Genomic DNA, 19589 nt, shown 5'->3' on the forward strand with positions numbered 1-19589 from the left:
CACTAAAACCAAAAATAAAAAAAAACAGTGCTGAAAGACAGTGATAACTCTGCAAAATGCTCACTTTGACCTGGAGTTTCTACTGTCTGCAAAAGTAAATTAAATTTTACACTGAATATTGGTTTAAACTTAAACACTGCAAGTCTTATCTGTCTTAGTAAAGACCTTTGAATATTTATGTCTGTACATGGGTAAAATTAGTATTTTAAGTCAAAGTAAAACGAATTCTGACCTTGGTGTTAATTTGGTGAGAGTATTTGGAATACCAACAGTGACATCTGCTGGTGTTAATTTAATATAATTATCAAATTAAGCACAGTTCATGTAGTTAATATATTTTTATTTTAACTCGCTAAGAGTTGCCCACAGGGAGAAAATCAAAAGGCCAGGAAAAGGGCAAAATAATGTTTGTTTGTTGGTTTTTTATCCATTTACAATGAGAAAAAAGAAAAGATCCTCAAAATATAACAACGGAACGAACATTAAATGTATTTATTTGTATGTTTTAGGAGTCCAGCTGATATTTTCCAAATTGGGTAAATTCAAATCTCCATTATAATTCAAGCATAAGTCATTTTAGTTGGTAGAAAGTATATAAATTGTCCCAAAAAAAATGTGTCCTACTCTCTAAAGTATAGCTCATATAAGGTTGTTGATTCTTTACCGTCCTACAGCATAAATCAAGTTGTAAGTCTGCAATTAAATTCTGGTATTCTTAAGCTAATATTTCAAATATTGTTCAGATATAATCTATTTTTGATTTTGAAATCATAGGTACACATACGTTATTATTTACCCTGGAAGGAACAATCCCAAAAAGTTTCAGTTTCTTATATTTCATTCTCTAAATTTCTCACAAGGTGCCTTTGATACATTTCTCAGGTGCCAACCTCGGCCCACCTGGAAAGCCTCCTCAGTTAGACGACTCCTACAACCCCTACAACCTGATATCAAGTTCAGAGTCTCCGACCAGCCCGTTGGTTCCTCCAGAGAGCTGGGGTCAGGGCAAGAACAGCAGCGACAAGATGGCCAACGGGACAAATATCAACTGGCCTCCAGGTAGGTAACAGCTTGTGGATAACAGTGCCATTTCATATTCCAAGTCAGTTTGGAAGCGTCTTGCTTAATAAACATGAAAAGTAGTTACAAATGTTTCTTTTTGTGCTCATTTTTTGCTGTATGTGTTCCGTTGCTTCAGAGTTTTGTCCTGGTGTACCCTGGAAGGGTCTGCAGAACATCGACCCTGAGACCGACCCCAACGTGACTCCAGGCAGCGTCCCCAGCGGACCTACGATCAACACCAACATCCAAGATGTCAACCGTTACCTGCTCCGGGACAGAAGTGGAGGTAAGTCCAAAGGTCAAGGTGGTTCTTGAAGTATAAATAATAAAAAAATATATATATATCTTCACTAAAGTTTGAAAAATGTTTTTGTCACATTCCGCGGGCACCTTTTTGAGTGTTTCTGCAATATTTTTAATAGGCGTTTAATACGTGTCGAGGAGAAAACAAAAACATTACATTCAGCGGCTGCTTTCAGAAATCCTGCTTCTTCTCTTTTGTGTTCTTCATTTTCCTACTTTTAACTTCTGCTATATCCATTGTCACTTGCAAGTTGATGCTTCTCTGATCACCATTTTTAGTGTTTTTTTTTCTTTTTCTTTTTCTTTATACCATTTTCTCTCTTTGCTACTTTTTCTTTGTGTTTGTCTTTCTGTTTGTGTTGCTGACATCGGCTTAGGCTCCTCTCCCACCTCATCTCAGAGCGAGGCTCTGCCTCCGTCCACTGATTGGCCAGTCAGTGCCTACAGTAGCTCGTTCAGTCTTTCTTCCCCGGAGATGGACGACGCAGGTACACGGCTTATCCACAACCCCCTTTCCTTTTACGTTGCAGTGAGTGAATCCCTGCAGACAGGCATCATTCTCTCCTCTAATATGCCTTGCAACAGTATTCAGAGATATTTACAAAAGTGGCTTTATGAAAGAGTGATGAGAAGAAAACCTTTCACACAGAAGGATTTTGGCTTTTATGACAAAGTCTGTGACAAAAAAAGTAACACTTTGCATAACCCTAAACACACCATCCCTGCCTGGAAGCACAGTGGTGGCAGCATCATGCAATGTAAGCTAGTTGATCAGAAACTAAATAAAGGTAAATGCAGCGCAATCCTGGAAGAAACCCATCAAATTCTGCAAAATATTGGAGAAAAATTTACCTTTCAATCCAAGCATTGTTGTGCCCAAAGCTCCAGCTATTTACAGGAAAAAAAAAACATCATTGATGTCACCACTCCTTGTCAAACATGGCTTCCTCTTGGATCTATTATCCACAGCAAATTTATTTTGCAGTTTTAATCTGAACTAGTGTGTTACCTGAAACATGTGAAGCAGAGCGGAGTGTAGACTGTTCCAGTATTTAGTCATGAACTTTTTTTGTTGTTCCTTTGTTTTTTCTTTTTTCATTACCTTAATTCTTTCCTTCTTTGTGTTCATCCTTTCTTTCTCTCCTTCATATGTTATCTTGCATTATTCTCATCTTTCCTTCTTTTTTTGTGTCCTTCCTCGTCTCCTACCTCCCTTGTAGCCTTCTTTCTTGTCTTTACTTGATTCCTTATTATTTATTTGTTTCCTTCCTGGGTAACCAGTGTCTTCTTTCTTACCTCCTACCATCTTACTTTACTTCTGTTTGTTCATCCTTCCTTCTGTCCTTCATTCCACACATCCTTCCTTTCTTTCTTGTGTAAATCCTTATTTCACTTCTTCCAGTTAATGGATTTTCCAGGTCCATTGTTCAAACCTTGCCAAATGTGGAAGTAAACTTAAAAATGAACTTTACTACTTTTTTTTTATTTTATTTTATTTTAAAATGACATGAAGTATGTTTGGAAAGATCAGTTAGGGAAAAAATTGGGATTTTAAAAATCTCAGTATTACAGTGAGAATTGGCATTTTCCACACTTCAAGTCCTAAATTTATCTCCCAAACCTGTTTTAAATGAAATACTTGTTGTTATCTTTTTTCATATTTTTATGTTACACCAAACATTTTATGTGCTTTCACATTGTGTGATAGAAAATGACAAGAAGAAAAGATTAACATTAACGTTTCAGAACAATATGCCAGTATTCTATTTGTAATAGGCTACCTGGTACTGCTGGAAGCTATATTTGCTCAGAGGTTGGAGTTTACTTTGGACACTTCTAAAGAACTTGACCGTAGCATCCCTCCTTGGGGAGTATCTGTCTTTCAGCCACCTGGTGTTGTAAGCCAACCACCTCCTTCCTCTTCTCCATCCATCCAGGCAAACTGTCAGAAATGAAATCAACCTGGTCTCCAGGTCCCATCTCTCACAGCCAGGCGTCTCTGTCCCACGAGCTTTGGAAAGTCCCCCAGGGTCCGCGGAGCAGCACCACGGCTCCTTCCCGCCCCCCACCCGGCCTCACAAACACAAAGCCCTCTTCCACCTGGGGCGGAAGCTCTCTGGGTCTGGCCCAAGGATGGAGCAGCTCTTACACCACAGGTAGCGCTTTACTGACATGTGTTTGGTTCTACTACCCTGCAAAAACACAAAATCTTAGATTATTGTCTTGTTTCTAGTGCAAATATCTTAGTACACTTGAAATAAGAGAAAACTGAATTACAACTAACTTTGAGCAAGATACAGGAGTTTGTTTTAGGTCAATAATTCCTTAATATTGGTTTAAAAAGGTAATAGTTAAGGAATTTTAAGAAATTATTGACTTAAAACAAGCTCATGTTTGTTGCTAAAAAGTTACCTCTAAGTTAATTTTGTCTTATTTCAGATGTCCTAAGATATTTGAAATATAAAACAAATATCTAGAAACTAAACAAAAAATACTGGGTAAGATTTTGTGATTTGCAGTATAGGACTGATTTTGAGGTTGGTGAAAATAATAAGTTAAAAAACAAGAGAAACAGACATCAAAGTGTTATTCTGTTCCAAAACGTGGAATCTCTCTAAGTGAAATCCTGGAGCTGTACTAATGTTTTTGTGAAGTAATGAAGTGCGCAAAGAGTAAGAGATACTTTTATGTGGCTTACATCACGTTGTTGAGCGTTCAGAGCGGGCGGGTCTTAGCGGGAGTCGTAATCTTGAAAATATGAGGATGACTTGTTGTGGTTGAACATGTCAACTGACTTTTTAGTGACTTTTTATCAACTCCACCCATCCACCTTTAGACTTTTTGGTTTCACAGCAACCTGAAAAGTATGAAGCTGCGTGTAAACAGATGTCTGATTTCTGCTGCTCTCCCTCTCATCGCAGCAGGTACCACATGGAGTACGGACAGCTCCACCAGGACCAGCAGCTGGCTGGTTCTGAGGAACCTAACGCCACAGGTAACGGTTTCCTCCTCGGGTTTCTCTCTTCTCATGATGTAGGAATTGACTTCTCATTCAGACATACTTTTTTTTTTTTTCCCCCCCCAGATTGACGGTTCCACTCTGCGTACGCTGTGCATGCAGCACGGCCCCCTCATCACATTCCACCTCAACCTGACACAGGGAAACGCTGTGGTTCGCTACAGCTCCAAGGACGAAGCCGCCAAAGCTCAGAAGTCTCTGCACATGTACGTCGCCGAAGCTTTAGAGCTTTACGAGGAGCTCACCCTAAAGAGTTTTAACACTTGAGTCATCTGTGTCTCCATCCAGGTGTGTGCTGGGGAACACCACCATTCTAGCAGAGTTCGCCGGGGAAGAGGAGGTGAACCGCTTCTTTGCACAGGGCCAGTCGCTCGGCGGGACGACCAGCTGGCAGGCCACCCCGGGAACCAATCAGACCAGGATGGGTGGCTCCGGATCCGGAGTTGCTCATCCCATTGGTCACTCACCCCACTGGAACAACAACAACAACAGCGGCGGCGGCGGTGGCGGCGGCAGCAGTGGCGGGCTCGGAGCAGGCGGAACTAAAACGGGCGGGGAGTTGCTCTGGGGAGGCGTTCAGCAGTATTCCAGCCTGTGGGGACCCCCGAGCGGCGAGGAGGGACGAGTCATGGGGAGCCCCACGCCAATCAATACGCTGCTGCCTGGCGACCTGCTGAGTGGAGAGTCCATGTAGGAGGAAAAACTGACAAAGAGGAGCAAAAACCTTGCAAATCAGTGTGGAGATAATCAAGTGTGGATGTGAAGACGAGGAGGAGAGTCAAGAGGAGGACAAGGCTTCATATTCGCTGCTTGGCTTTGTCCGCCTCCTCTGCTCTTTTTTTTTTTTTTTCTTCCTTTTTTGCGTGTGTTAAACGGCATTTCAGTCGCAGTTATTTTGTGTGGGTTTCGGATCCCAGAGTTTCATTTATCAAAGAACGAAGAAAAAAACATTTTACAGAAACAAGCGGGGAAGTCGCTGTTTTAAACAAACTCGAGTCGACTGACATGGCGACAAGCTGCCATCTTTATTCTGGTGGGATCCCTCACTGCCTTTTCAGGCAATCATAATGCACCTCAGAGATCCATGGAGAAAGGCATCATTCCCAAAGTTCTAATAAAACCCTCCAATCAGAGTGGGTGTCGCACGGTCAGCCGGTCCAGACCCAACATTTGTTTCTGTCAGCACTAATATTAGCCTTAAACTGTTTCCTGCCCTGCTATCCACGCTCACTCTTTACTCGGTAAAGAAGCTTACGGAGAACTTGCACACCCTTATTTCTGAGCCAGTGAAACCTGAGTGGAAAGTACATGCTGCTGCAGCTCACGACGTCAGTGCATTTGAGTTTTTTTTCCCCCGCAGTTGGATCAAGGTGCCCCCCCCCAACAAACACATCGCTCAAAGGGAATGATGCAACTTTGTTCGCCTTGCTCAAGCCATTTATTTTTGTAGTATTTTTTATGATTTGTTTTCTTGAACCATTGCAAAACAAAGCTTAGAAAATTATGTTACTCAAATGTGTCTGTCAACCGTCTCTGGTGGGTGGATGTACATATGAAGAGATGAACCACTGCTAATACAAAGGAACTGTAAAAAGACAAACACGATGATGCACCTCAGCCTGTCTATGGGCTCTTTTATGTTTTTTTGCAGTTTGGTCTCAGACTGTCTCAGTGACATTTTGGGAGAAATAAAAAAAAAAAACAACCTCAAATTGTTCCTTCCCCCCTGCGCCGCGCGCCCACTCCACCTGCAAAACCCACCATTTCAAGCGACGTGCAATATAAGCCACAGACTCTACCGTCCAAGCACCCTACGACTGAGAGCAGACTGTAAGGAAAGAGTGAACTGCGAACACTTTATCTGCCCTCAGAAAGAGAGGAAAAAACTGCCACTACTACCCTTTATCTCCCCTTAGAGAGAGTGTGAACTCAGGAGAGTAGCAAGCTGGTCTTCAACCATTTTCTGTCCAAGACACAAGGACTTTGATACAAAGCACTTCTTCAGCCAGCCACCTCTCCATAAGACTTGTGTGTGTGATTTTATGTGTGCGCATGTGTGTGTGTTTGGGAAGAAGGCAACAAACCAAATTCAGAGGAGCTTGTTTTCTTTTCCCCTCACCCAGAAGACAAGATCACTTTTTTTTGTCCGCATTTGCTTCAGTTTTAAGGAAAAAAAAAGAAAAAAAAAGAGGCAAAGACTTGTGAATAGGTGGTCTGTTATAGCACTTAACGAGAGCGCCGCTGCTCCTTATACCCTCAACGCCAACGAACAGAAGGAAGGTGAAGCGACACTGGCAAATAAAAACTGCAAAAAGACTTCAAAGCAATCTGCTCAGTGGCTTCTCTGTGTACTTATTTTTTAACTTGACATGGATGTGAACTTTGTTTTTCCTTCTTAAGTCAGTGGGACCAGAGGATGTCAAACACGGTAGCAAAGTGAAGGGAAATGCAAAGAAAACTCAAAGCGCTCATCCTCACCTTCTTCTTTTTTATATCAAAGTAAACATCACTGTTAACATTGCAACTTTGAGAACTTTTTACGCCTTGGTGTCTGGGATCGCTCAGCTGGATCCGGCAGGGAGGATCGCCGTCTCGTCCTTGTTTTTGTGTTTTTCTTTTTGGAGGCCCAGCCAACTGGTGTGATAGTGTGGCCACTGAGTGCCTGCCTGCTGCAGAGAGCAGAGCTGCAGCAGCCCTCACCTTTCCCTCCCCGTCGCCTCCTCCCTCGCCTGCCCTCCTCCCTGCTGATCCCTCCTCTCCCTCCTCCGCCTTCGCGCCGGGAGGAGCTCGGAAATTACTACTACTGCTACTATGTCAGAGCATGTCCTCAGCAAGCGCCACTTCCACTGTCTGTCTTTCTCCTGCAAACATCACTTTAGTCAAAGATCAAAGTCATTTGAGTGTTTTGGGGTTTATCTTTTGGTTTGTACTTAACTGAATTGCCATGATGCATTTATTTTATTGCTGAAGTTGTTGATGACAGTTTCTGATACGTGTGGGTCAGGAGATTCTCAACCTTGGAGAAAAATACTACGGTTTCACAGTATCAAGGTACTACCAAAAGATCTCATAATAAAAATGTGTTACAGGATCCAGATGCTCTTATTTAAACCAGAAAAGCATTAATTAGACCCACTGCTGCTAAAACAAATTGACATTTTGGTCATAATTAGAATTTAGGGCTACGCAATATTTAGAAAACAGAAGATTTTGACTTTTACTGTTGAATGTTGGAAATTGGAAATGACTTGTTTCCCCATCATTGTCCCAGAGTTTGATCATCTCTGTCAATAAGATACCTATCAGTGTATATTGGCATGCAGCGTGTGGTCGCATTACATTTAACTCACCAAATAATGCATTCAGCCCGTCCTTTACGATTGCAGTTTTGTATCGTATTATGGTTCCAATTGCAATTTGAAATGTTGTGCAGCTCTGTTGTATTTTCTACAATATGAATTCCTTTTTATTCCAATGTAGACCTCAGAAAATATTTACCGACTAAATTCAGTTGTAAACTGTTTTATTATGCAGAATATTGAACCACTTTGTCATTCTACTTTAAGTGTAACAAGTTGATATTAGTCGGGCTATCTGATCTTGTAGCTAGCTTAAAGCTAGCTGCCTGACAGTTGCTTTTAGCTTGTACGTTAGCAGCAATAATGTACTTCTATTCATGTGTCTAACACAGACACATGATGAACGTGTCTGTGTTCATACTATGTTAAGCCAGAGAAATGCAGCCTCATGGGGGTCATTAATGTGCTGGTTTGTACACTATTAGGAAAACTTTAAAAATGGAGCGAGGAATTTCTCACTAGGATATCAATTCTTTTTGATATCCTTGTACCTTTGTGGGAAAAACAATGGTGGACTCTCTAAGAACAATTATTGCCCCGCTTTGGATAGGAGTATTATTGTCACTGCCGGTGCACGACACTATTTTCACTATTGAGCGAACTGGGTTGTATGAATTAAGCCTTAATAAGACTGATGGGTGGCTCTCCTTTAGTTTCCATACTTGGTCTGTCTGTAATTTCTGCAACCAGACATATTTCCTAACAGCCAAACTTTTCTCTTGTCTCAGCATTGGAAAGATGTAGTAGACAACTCTCATTCAGCTGGTGGCAGTGCGCAGCAACAAGCAGGGGAGGGGCAACGCTGTTAATCAATGCTCTGTACGGAAAACACTGGTCACTCCTGCGCTTCCTCTGGCATGTTAAGATGACTTTTTACACTCCGATTGTACCTTGATACTGGAAACCAGTCCATGCCTAGCTTCTGATTGTTTATGATGATCATTTCTTCGCTTTCAAATACTGGTCTTTATGCAGTGTTCAGCATCCCTCCTGTCCCTTCCTGCCGCCTCCCGAGCAGAACCGGCGCGCAGTTCCACCGGTACGCCTCAGCAGGCGGCTAAAAGCGTAATCGGACCTGCGTGCGGTCGGCCTTGTTCTGCCGTGGACGGGCTTCACTCACGTTGAACTCTGGGAGCGCTCTGTCACACTTAGAGCCACCTCGACTGACAGCAAGCCTTCCATTTCTATGCAAACGACAAAAGGAGGTGTTTGTCCGCAGCAATCCTCTACATCTGCCAGTCTCCACTTCTCCTCTCACAACTTGTATTACCAGGCAGCTTCTCCTGAAACCTCACTGGGTTCAAATGTAGGGGACACTGAAAGAGAGTCCCACTTCTCTTTAGATTGACACTAAACAACCTGCTGGAGACTCTATTTGTTGGTCGTCGCTCCTTCAGGCTGGTGCCAACAGGATCGCTGGTATCTACTTCCAATTTCTCACATTGTCATTTATGTTAGATTAAAGGAGTCATTGCTGATGGGGCGTACCCATCGGGCCGCTGGAGAAGCAGAAGGGCAGGACAGATGATGCTGGTCTTTGAGGAACAGTGGACTGGAATATATATTTTTTTTAATTTTTATTTTTTTAGCGGCTGCAGTAGGAGGAGGAGGTGGGAAGGGGGTCCGAGGGAGGTCCCTGTATGTGTCTGTGCACTGTTTATGGGTCACATCGGGTACATCTCTTTAAAAACCAAAAACATTTTTTTTTTTCTTTTTATCATCAAGATTTTCACAAAAACTAGAAACTACAAAAAAAAAAAAAGAAGAAGAAAAAAGCTGCGCACTCAGAAGCTGAGACGCACCTCAAGTTTGGTACCAAGTCTTAAAAACAAAAAAAAACTAAAAAAAACCTTTGGGGATTTGCCCTCTTCCAGAGTCGCCTTGGACGTGCGTCGTTCAACAAAAAAAAAAAAAAAACAATCACTTTTTGCCTGTGCTGTTTGTTCGTGAGATTGTTCCTGAAAACCTGCATTAATGAACTCCACACTGGACTTTAATCATTGGAGCTGGTGTTGAAGTTGAGGGGTGGGGGAAGGTGGGTCAGGGGGTCGACTCTCAGATGTGGATTTCTCGGCGCAGCACCAGCACTGAGAGCCTCTCTCCCACATCCTCATCTGCACTCTTATCTACCTGTAAAGTGTCGGAAATCGGATGCTCTCCCTACTTTTTACATGTTTTTATTATTATTATTATTATTATTATTAATTTTGAAGGCAACTGGAGCTCGAGTAAAACCTGCTTCATAATCACAGATCAGACATTAGTCTGAGAAGGGACCCAAGAAATCAAAGGACTGGGTTGAATATGCACATGCTAGCTCATACACAATATACAACCAAGAGTACATAATGGATGTGTGTGGCTAGACTTGACCCGTTTTCCCACTTTTACTCCCTTTGCTTCATCCCTTCCCATTTGTTTCCCAGATGACGAGATCATAAACATATCAGAGTAATACAGAATAATGAGAACAAATACTTGAATCAAAAAAGAAGCGCCAATAATGTAATGTGAACACTTTTTTTGTAGTTTTTTTTTTTTTTTTTTATTCGTCTGATTCATACACTTCAGAGATTTTGACAGCGTCTGTTCAGAGTTACTAAAATTTGAAATGTCTGAAAACAAAGATTGATTATTAAGGCAAATTTTACATCTTATCAGAGTGTTTGCACAAGGCTGCTTGTACTGTATGAATGAATGTCTGTCAGGTGTAAAAACACGTACAGGTGCATTTTGGTACACTGGAAGGACATCAAAACTAAATCGAACACAGATTTATTGTGCGGGGATCATTTTTTATTTGTTTATTTCTGGTCATTTTGATGATTGTTTTTAAGTGCACACTTTGACTAGGCCCTTTCAAGGTCCTCCCAAGATTATTGTCTTGAACACAAGTCCACCCAGTGTTGTTCGCTGAAGTCCCGAAGCCTTAGAAATATCTTCCTATCTCTTTCCAGACTGTTAGTTTGAGATCTTTTTAGCCTCCTTTACTCTCAGAAAGGTACTGGTTAAGTCAATTTGAACTCAGCTTTCCAAAAAGATGGTTAGTAACAGTCATTATTTGAGAGAGAGGTGATTACTTTTTCACATGTACTCATGATTTCAAAACTGCTTTTGTATTTCTTCAGTTTACCTTTGTCACTTTGAAAGTTGAGTGGAAGGAAAAAGTACAAAATCAATAGGGAGAATTCCCAGTTCCTCATAATGATCAAAATTAACAGAAATAAGCACCAAACGCATAAATCTGTTAGTTTCACTTCTTTAATTGTAAACAGAAATAAACTTTTTGACACCATTCTGATTTATTGAGATGCACCTGTATGAGAGCTTGTGATTACTGCGGAGAACCTCCTCCGCCTCGTATTTCTTTTCATTTCAGTATACTTTTTTTTTTTTTTTTGCTTGTCAGAAACTATATTGTAATGTTGTAACTAGCCTCTAGCGTTGCACTGAGTGTCGACCTCGCCCCTCGCCCAGCTACATGAACAACATGATACAAGTACTGAAGGGGAGACAGGGGGACAGTTCACGTGTAAATGTTTACTCAAGGACTAAAATAAGTGTGTGTGTTTTGTTTTTTTTTTTGTTGTTTTTTTTTTCTTATGTAATGTTTTATCTACCTTAGTGGCTTTCATTGTGGAATAATCCAAGAAAGTATGGATCATTATTGAGTATTGCACCATTTTTCAGACTGTAAACTTTAAAAATAAAAAAAAAATCATATATGTAAAAAAAAATAAAAAATAGAGCAAAAAAAAAAAAAAAAAAAAAGTATTTTACAGACCTGTGGCCATAGATTGGAGGTAGAGGGACTTTAACTCTCCCGAATCTGAGCAAACGGAGAGTGAAGAGCGAGACATCAGACCGAGCCTTGGCTTCTAGGGCTCACCTCAGAGGTGCCTACCTTTCTGTTTTGTTTTTTTTTTTTTTATTTTGTTTTTAGTCCTGTCATCTTTTGTTTTTCTTTTCCTGCAAGGCCACTGACAGTTTACAGTTTTATTTCTTCAGCAAAACAAAGGAGGAATCAAACCACACGAATGTTGGAAGAAGAAAGCAAAAGGACAAATGCTTCCATTTTAAAAAGAAAAAAAAAACACTTTACACAAATGAAGATTTCCTGTGCTACTTTCAGAACTCTGGGATTGAACAGTGTTGTCTTGTTCTGTTAACCTTCTTCCTTTTGTGTTGATGTCGATTTCATGAACTTATCTGTTTGGTTTTTTTTTTAATGTTGATTATGTATTATGTTTTTTTTTTCCTTTGTAGAAAAAGAAAAGGAAAAAAAAAAAGGCTCACTATCTTGCACACACACGATTAAAGTGGATCTTGTCTCAGGAAAGCCAGGGTTCCAGAGTACCAACTCCACGCCATTTTAATGTACATTTTTATGTATGATGAGTTTAAAAAAAAGAAGAAAAAAAAATGACAGAATTTTAAGCACTGAAAGTTATGGATTTCAGAAGAAAATACCTTTTCTTTTTTTTGTTTCTAAATCCGTAGCAGTTACATAATAACCAAATAATGGACTTTTAAACAAAAATGGAGTGCTTTATAATATAAATCTATATATTAAAATTGCTTTACTTTTAAAAACAAAAGTGGTCAATGAGTTTGTTTGAAAAAAAAAGACAAAAAAATATGGTGAATAACATGCAAATGCTGTATGTTTGAATCTTTGTGTTTTTCTTAATGAGGTCCCATCCTGACTGAATCAGGAACATTGTGCATTAATCTTTCTGTCTCTCTCGTTCTCCCGCTGCGGGTATTATTATTATTATTATTATTATTAATAGATTAATCAGACATGCTTTGGAGCATTTTTGTTTCAGATCTTTTTGGAGGATGTAATGTGAAACATGAGCTGGTTGTAAAAGGATCATGAATCTATGCACAAGTGTTGGGCGGGGCAGAAGGTAAACGGGGGTCTGGGGGATTTTATGGCCCGCTTCTTCTAAGTGGCTGTTTTATTGCAGGGGTTCTGATGTGTTTTTATGTGTTTTAGTTGTTCTCTAAGGGGACAAACGGATGGGCGGGGTGAAGCCCACCACCTCCAGCTTCCCCCCTGGTCCCTCTTCAGATTGACCTAGCGCTACATCGCCATGCTGTGTATTCCTAAACCAATGAGCATCTCACACTTTAGCACTGTGGGATTCTAGCCTGTCACCCTCACGGGTTTTTGATCTTTGTTTCCTTTCCTCAGTTTTGTGTTATGGAGGGTGGGAGGTGGGATTAGGGCTGCTTTTTTTTTTTTTTTTTTTTTTGCCTTTTTTTTTTTTAAATAAGTAAAAATGTTGTTACTGAGAGTTAATGAGAAGTCAGTGGCTTGTAATGTTTTATTTTTGTTTTCTCTGTATATCTTTCTCCTCATAGAATGTGATTGTTAAATGACATGCACCGAAACAAATGTTTTCATGAACTATGGAGCTTCTTTCAAATATTAATAAAATAGCATTTTTTTTCTTGTCCGTTTGGCTGTCTTTGTTTTTATTGACCGCGTCGACGTCACTTCCTGTCGGTGTGTTGCCGAAGTTCACACTCTGACGGCCAGCTGTCGGGGACAGGCGTAGTAGTTGTCCTGTGGCTGCCGGATGTTTGGGTTGGCGTAAACTGGGAAGTTGACTTCCTCCGGTTGCAGAGAGGCTTCCTGGGTTATTTTGGGGCTTCCTGCGCTCTGCTGCTTCCTGCTCATTTCCTCATAGATGGGAGAATGAGGCTGCGGTGGGCGATGATGCCTTAATCTTACCTACAAAACAAATATATCTTCAGAAACTGTCTGTATATCATCAAGCTGCTTGAAAGATAAGCCAGAAAGCAGCCTGTTCTGTCCTACCGTCACAAACGCAAACTTAATCGTGTTCAGTCAGATCAGACTGAGATTGAGCTTCTGAAAATCTGTTGTCTTCCACCAGAAAACAAAAAAGGATAACTACTCCTTACTTAGAAATTGTAGAGGTTTTGCAACTGAAGTGTTATACAAATTGTGCTTTATTTTTCTTTTGTTTGTTTTTTCTCAGTGTCATCAGTAGGGAAAAATGACGAATAATTTCTGTGATGAAATAAGCATCAATTTTTGTTAAAGATGTTGGAGCCAAAAGGAATAAAAATCAGAATATACTATTTGTTCTATCAACCAAACTTCAATCCTTAATACTACATTTTCTGTAAAATATCGCATAATTTTGATTGCTTAGTGTTTTCTGGAAATAAAATATATTAGGATTGTAGTTATTTTTACCTTTGTGATGATTTGAGAATGTTTTATTACATTATAATCAGTCTTCATTAGCTGCTCCAAATAAGCAGATGGCTTAAATAATGATTTTCATTTTCAGTTATATCTCCCTTGAAGAGCTGCTATAGAGATTTATGTCAGGAAAACAGATCAGAGAGAAAATCTATTTGATAAATCTGCAATTGAAATGAATAAAATTACTACTCACACATTTCTCCATGGCCAACAAGCTCACTGTCAGCAGGAGAAGGCCTGCTGCTGCAGAGATGGTGAGGAGCAGAGGGATGTAACCATGAGAGCACCCACATGACCTCCCTGTGACAGAAACACATCATTGTTACAATAAATCAACCTATTTAATTTAAACTGCCGTGAGCTACATACCTTCCACCAGCAGGAAGTACCTCTGTGCCCCGAGGAGGACCTGATCTGAGCTGTTCTTCTGTCTGTAACTCAGCTCCCACATGTAAAGTCCCGTATCACTCAGCTGCAGGTGAGAGATGCTAACGTTGATCCTTGGCGAGTTCAGCCCCCCGCTGAGCTGCAGACGGGCCCCGCGCTCTGGGTCCTTCCTGACTGTGCTGCCCTCGGCCACAGAGAGCAGAGTGGTCTGGCTCTGGGGGCCGCGGTGGTACAGATGGAGTCCCACCAGATGACCCCGTTCCTGCTGAGGGGTGCAGGAGAGAACCAGAGACCGGTCCTCTGCCAGCCGCTGAAAGATCACCTCTGCACAGGCTGAGAGAAAAAGTAACAAGTGTCAGCCGCTGGTAAAATACAAACAAATCACCGTATGTTAGTTCATTAATTTAGATCATGGTTCCAACAGTAGCAAAAAGTGTCCACCTGTGTGTGTTTTAATCTTAGTATAGTTCCAAGGAGCAGCAGAGGAAGCCCATGTTCTGTTTATCTTCTTTTTGCAATTTGCTACACAGGAAACAAAGGGTGCTCTGGCCAGATGATGAAATTAAAATGGACATTTTGGACCCACACAGTTGGTAATACATATTTATAGTTGCTTGCTGCTGCATATGATATACATATGTAGCAGAAAACTAATACTGCACATTGAAGGGACAGAGGAGATGATCAGGATGGAGCGAAGAGCAGGACAATCCTGGAAGACAACTTGCAAAAACCTTAGGATTTGGATAGAAGTTGACCTTCCAGAAGGTCAATGACTGTGAAGATACTACGAAGATGCTTTGGTTTACAGTTTAAACCAAAGCATCTTCATGTGTTAAAATGGCCTAGTCAAATCCAGTACTGAATCAATTAGAGAATCTGTGAAAATTCCTCTTTACTGATGCTTTTCATCCAATCTGACTGAACTTGAACTACTGAGAAAAAAGATTGAATGAAAATGTTAGGGTCTTTAATGGATAATCGCGATAAGTGCTTCATTGCTGGAGTCAAAACACTTGATCATCGAGAGGGATGTAAATAATTTTTGACATGCTATTTTTTTGTTAAAGTATAAGCAAAAGCAGATGTAATCACTTTTGTACAATCTTATTAAGTTGTTATAATTTTAAATCAGAAACAAACTTTGTTACTAAATGAAAAGCAAACAAACAAAAACTAAATGTGCCAGGGGCTTGACCACTGAGGCCGACTCACATTTGTTAAAACAAAGTTTAAATAACTTTACTTAGCGGTTTCTGTGTGGAAAGTGGAAATCACCTTACCTTCAAAGAGCTGAATTAGGAGGAGAACAAACTGTAGATGTGTCTTCATGGTGTTAGCATTTAAAGAAAACCTGGCAAATATTCTAGAGTCAGGTCATAACGTAGTCGTAGCCCGCTCTGCTTTCTGGCAGGCGTTTGGGACAACCCTTTGGTTCTTATTGTTCCTCACCCTGAAGAACAGGAAGACAGCCTCAAAACAAGAGCAGCTATTAGAACACAGTGGTTGGTCTGCACACAGCCAGGCAGCAGATGAAAGGTCTGAAATGATGCACAGAAACAGGGTGGGAAACCACAGAGTTTAAGAAACTACTTCTATGGGAGAAAATACAAAAAGCATCTTTTTTTCGTTTCTGACTTCACTAAATAAAAAGAGAGTCAATTTTCTTCCATCTAAAGAACCGTCCTGCTTGTACCTTTGATTGGCCCTGTTTGTTTGTTTGTTGTTTTTTTTATGAAAAAATGGTTGAATTAATGTAAGTGTGGAAAATGAAGTTCAAACGTGGTATCCAAACTGACGCATTACTGCCATCTTCTGGATCAAACCTTCAACACACTTCTGATACATATTTAAAAACAACAGGATTCTGCAAAAATAAAAAAATAAAAATATAAATTAAATAATATATCCTTAAAATTTGGTTCCCCAATGTTCCAAAATCTAATTGACACTATTCTGGTTTGATTTTCATGTTTTCTTCATGAAAGGATTCAATTCAAGTTTCAGTGAGACATTCTTATTGTATTCAGAAGTATCTTTTCTCTTCTATTGGCTCCTTGTTTTGACTCTGACATTGCTCTGAATGTTGTTCAGACGTTTTGGTTTCGGTCCATTATTCTGCTGAAGTTGCTGTTTTATCACTTTGATCCAAAATATACTTTTGCCTTCAGATTTGGACCTTTTTAACTTTATATCTACATTTTTTCTTTTATTTGCTTATTTTATCATTTTATCTGACATCTCATTTCTTACTATTCTAACATGGTTATTTTGTGCACATGCTTAAATGACTTAACAAAGGATTCTTTTTCTGTAACGTTTTCTGGCAGTTTACATACTTTGTGTATTACCACCATCAACTGGACGGAGATGTAATTCAGAAATAAATTTTTTCCTATATATCTTCAAACCTGAGCAAAGGATGTGTGAATTTTCCGTTTGTAAAGTGAGTCTGGGTCAGAAAGAAGCTGTTTAGTGTGGAAGCAGCTAATTAGGAGTAATTCAGCGCAGGTGTGCTCAGCTGTGATTTAACTATCAACACTGCGCTGCTTGGTTCACTGTCTTGTGGGTCAGTCAGTAGCACTTGCAGTCTGAACCTGTTTGCCAAGCTGGTTGGAGTTTCCTCATGGATATGTTTTGGCTTTGGTGTAACCTCCTTTTAGGGGTTATGTTTTCTGGAGTCTGCCCTCATTTAGCGCTGGCTCTTAAATCCTCGCAGTACGCGCCGTATTCCTCTCTTCCAAGACCTCGGCCGCAGCAGACTCTTGCCATGGTTCAACAGGAGCAGCACCAGCCAGAGCTCGTCAACACTGTCCGTGTGGTCTGCCATCCTGACTCTCTAGAAGTGGTGATTGCTGCTGATATGTTTGCAGTTGGCGCTCCGGTGGACAATCGGGAGCTGCGTCTTGGTGTGGAGGACAATGAGTTCTGCAGAGCTGCAGCTACTTCTGCAGAGGAATACAGGATTGTTGTTGGGCTGGATGACTGTGGCACCAAACACTGGGTAACTTGACCTAGTCTGCTGCTGGTTATTTCACTATGTATATCCTGTTTCTAAACTTGCTGCTCTTCCAGATGACTAAGGACTCCCTTGTCTACACAAACCTCCTTGTTTACTCTCCTCTGGCGTCCCCTAGTGGGGTAGTTCACATGGACGAGGCAGTAATCCCAGTTGAATGCCATTATGAAAGGTCTGCCTCTCGTTTACTACTGAACGTTTAAATTATTGAAAAGCTGTTTTTTACCTGTAAAGTATCTACTTTTATAGGAAGTATGGTGTATCCAGCTCTTCACTCATGCCAACATGGATTCCCTTCGTGTCTACCCAAGCTGGAGTGGAAACTCTGCACTTTAGCTTGAAGCTAATGAATGGTGCGTTCAGTTCTTCCCTCAGCTCTCGGGCTTAATTCCAGCTCATCCCCATGTTCTTTTCTCCAGATGACTGGATGTATGAAAGAGGTGCCAACGTGTTTTTCCTTGGTGAGCCAATCAACCTTGAGGCCTCCGTGAGGATTGGTCACCACATGGGTCTCAGAGTGTTTCTGAGCAGCTGTGTGGCCACACTTCAACCAGCTCTAAACTCTGATCCTAAATACATCTTCATTGAAAATGGGTGAGAAACTGAAGATTCTAGGTGTCAAAGTACCTGCTATCGCATAACTAAAGTGAGTTTACCAAACATGTACCCATCAATACATAGTTTCTGGACCTCCTTTGTCTTTGTAGATGCTTGGTTGACTCTCGGCTTCCAAACTCAAAGGCACAGTTTTTACCCAGGACCAGAGATGACAAGCTGCAGTTAACCATTGATGCCTTCAAGTTCCACAACGATGACAGAGGACAGGTGAGGATGTGTTCCTCTACCTTGGCACACGTCTTCAGATTAGTTATCACTCTCTTTCTCTTTAGCTCTACATCACATGCCACCTAACTGCTGTGCCAGTAAATGATGTTGAAGCACCAAACAAGGCCTGCACTTTCCTGAATGGAAGGTGAGTGAAATTAGTAAGTGAATTGGCAGTGTGACATGAATGAGGCTGAATCTTCTCCTCAGATGGAGGTCAGCTGATGGCAATGACTACTTGTGTGGATATTGCAAAGCCCAAAATCAAGTGCCAGGCAAGTCTGGCATTCCTGGGATGGTTGGTCCTCGTGGTTTTGGGAAAGTGGCTGCTGCTGAATCCATGTGGTGGAGTGGGCTGAAGACTAGCAAGGGTAAAGACACTCTCCCTCATGTCTGTTTGCATTGCAAAATGGTTTCTGAAAAATCCTAATTTTTCAGCTCTGTGGGAGCGAGAGACCAGAGTGGGTCCCCTGACTATCCTGCCATTAAGTAAAAGTGTACGTCTTCCTTTTGAGGAGCTCCCTAGTGTCATCCAGAAACTTTACAGACCGACACTCTATGGCAGCCACTGGAGAAGTGGAATCTACAAAACTGGTGGGTTTAAGTGAATATTTAAAAGGCATAACTCGATGTTCATCTTGGCGAAATGGCGTCTCTCTTCCAGATCTGGGGAAGGGACTGCTTCATGAGCGCTCTACCTCTGAACTAGATGCTGAAAATGAAACTGGACTGAAGGGTACGGTCTTAAAATCTTGCTGAGTCTAAGTTGGCCCTATAATTACTTTATGTATCTTTCAGGTGACTTTGAGGAAGCTGGACTTCATGATGAAGCAACCAAGAAGTTCACACTGAAATCCTTAGATGCGTCAATGGCCAACAACACCAAATCTGGTTACACCAGCAGCACCTCTACAGTGAAGAATGCAACTGCTACTGAAACAGACCTTTCTGATCTATCTGAACCAAAGAAATAAAATATTTATCACTGGTGTGTGAAGGAAAAATTAATTAACAATGTTTAATTACTTTCAATGTACACTTTATGATGTTTTTATTAAAGGTTTGCACTCAGTTGCAGCTCAGCAGGACATATGCTCTTCTGACCCTCCGCAAATAAGTGAAGAACAGGATGTGCAGTGGTTAGAGATGTTAGACATGGCTAAGGTGATGAGCCTATTTTGTAGAAGTTCAGTTACTAGTATCTGTTCAGCCATCCGCAGAGAGGCCTTTTTGGAGAAACGCCTTTTTGGACACAGAAAGTAGAAGTTATCTATTACGTTTCGTTAGATAAACCTGAAAGGGTGTCTTATCCACAAGAAACACAGAGAATATGGCCAAAGTTGAGCTGTGAATGTGTCTGCAATCCTG

General features: G+C 40.9%; 3 protein-coding genes across 3 annotated transcripts in view; 2 read left to right on the plus strand and 1 right to left on the minus strand.

Annotated features, from left to right (window-relative positions):
- Window positions 1-12152, plus strand: part of LOC116734998 (trinucleotide repeat-containing gene 6C protein-like) — a gene marked incomplete at its 5' end in the record, with an annotated part of 42997 nt that extends 30845 nt beyond the window's left edge. Inside the window, 7 exons of the mRNA XM_032586575.1 lie at window positions 883-1059; window positions 1199-1348; window positions 1743-1853; window positions 3303-3521; window positions 4287-4360; window positions 4451-4590; window positions 4673-12152. Coding sequence (XP_032442466.1) covers window positions 883-1059; window positions 1199-1348; window positions 1743-1853; window positions 3303-3521; window positions 4287-4360; window positions 4451-4590; window positions 4673-5078 — 1277 coding nt within the window. The remainder of the gene's footprint in view (window positions 1-882; window positions 1060-1198; window positions 1349-1742; window positions 1854-3302; window positions 3522-4286; window positions 4361-4450; window positions 4591-4672) is intronic.
- Window positions 12153-13008: 856 nt separating this feature from the next.
- Window positions 13009-15899, minus strand: LOC116735000 (uncharacterized). The gene is made up of 4 exons (XM_032586577.1): window positions 15661-15899; window positions 14360-14710; window positions 14184-14290; window positions 13009-13486 (listed from the first exon to the last, which is right to left on the minus strand). The coding sequence occupies exons 1-4, from the start codon at window positions 15707-15709 to the stop codon at window positions 13274-13276; spliced, it is 720 nt and encodes a 239-aa protein (XP_032442468.1). The 5' UTR covers window positions 15710-15899; the 3' UTR covers window positions 13009-13273.
- Window positions 15900-16756: 857 nt separating this feature from the next.
- On the plus strand, window positions 16757-19343 carry LOC116734999 (zona pellucida sperm-binding protein 3-like). The gene is made up of 10 exons (XM_032586576.1): window positions 16757-17381; window positions 17453-17568; window positions 17646-17749; window positions 17816-17990; window positions 18104-18221; window positions 18287-18369; window positions 18432-18592; window positions 18660-18815; window positions 18886-18957; window positions 19020-19343. The coding sequence occupies exons 1-10, from the start codon at window positions 17004-17006 to the stop codon at window positions 19193-19195; spliced, it is 1539 nt and encodes a 512-aa protein (XP_032442467.1). The 5' UTR covers window positions 16757-17003; the 3' UTR covers window positions 19196-19343.
- The last annotated feature ends 246 nt before the right edge of the window (window positions 19344-19589 follow it).

Source organism: Xiphophorus hellerii, chromosome 16, assembly GCF_003331165.1.
Source record: "Xiphophorus hellerii strain 12219 chromosome 16, Xiphophorus_hellerii-4.1, whole genome shotgun sequence".
Classification (NCBI taxonomy): domain Eukaryota; kingdom Metazoa; phylum Chordata; class Actinopteri; order Cyprinodontiformes; family Poeciliidae; genus Xiphophorus; species Xiphophorus hellerii.

Excerpts from the sequence above, each read along its gene's own strand:
- LOC116735000 (XM_032586577.1), bottom strand. The coding sequence starts at position 15,709 with ATGAAGACACATCTACAGTTTGTTCTCCTCCTAATTCAGCTCTTTGAA. Across the intron at positions 14,291-14,359 it reads GTACTTCCTGCTGGTGGAAG|GGAGGTCATGTGGGTGCTCT; the intron begins GTATGTAGCTCA and ends TTTCTGTCACAG. Across the intron at positions 13,487-14,183 it reads TGTTGGCCATGGAGAAATGT|GTAAGATTAAGGCATCATCG; the intron begins GTGAGTAGTAAT and ends TTTGTTTTGTAG.
- LOC116734999 (XM_032586576.1), top strand. The coding sequence starts at position 17,004 with ATGGATATGTTTTGGCTTTGGTGTAACCTCCTTTTAGGGGTTATGTTT. Across the intron at positions 18,370-18,431 it reads TGCACTTTCCTGAATGGAAG|ATGGAGGTCAGCTGATGGCA; the intron begins GTGAGTGAAATT and ends TCTTCTCCTCAG. Across the intron at positions 18,958-19,019 it reads AAATGAAACTGGACTGAAGG|GTGACTTTGAGGAAGCTGGA; the intron begins GTACGGTCTTAA and ends TGTATCTTTCAG.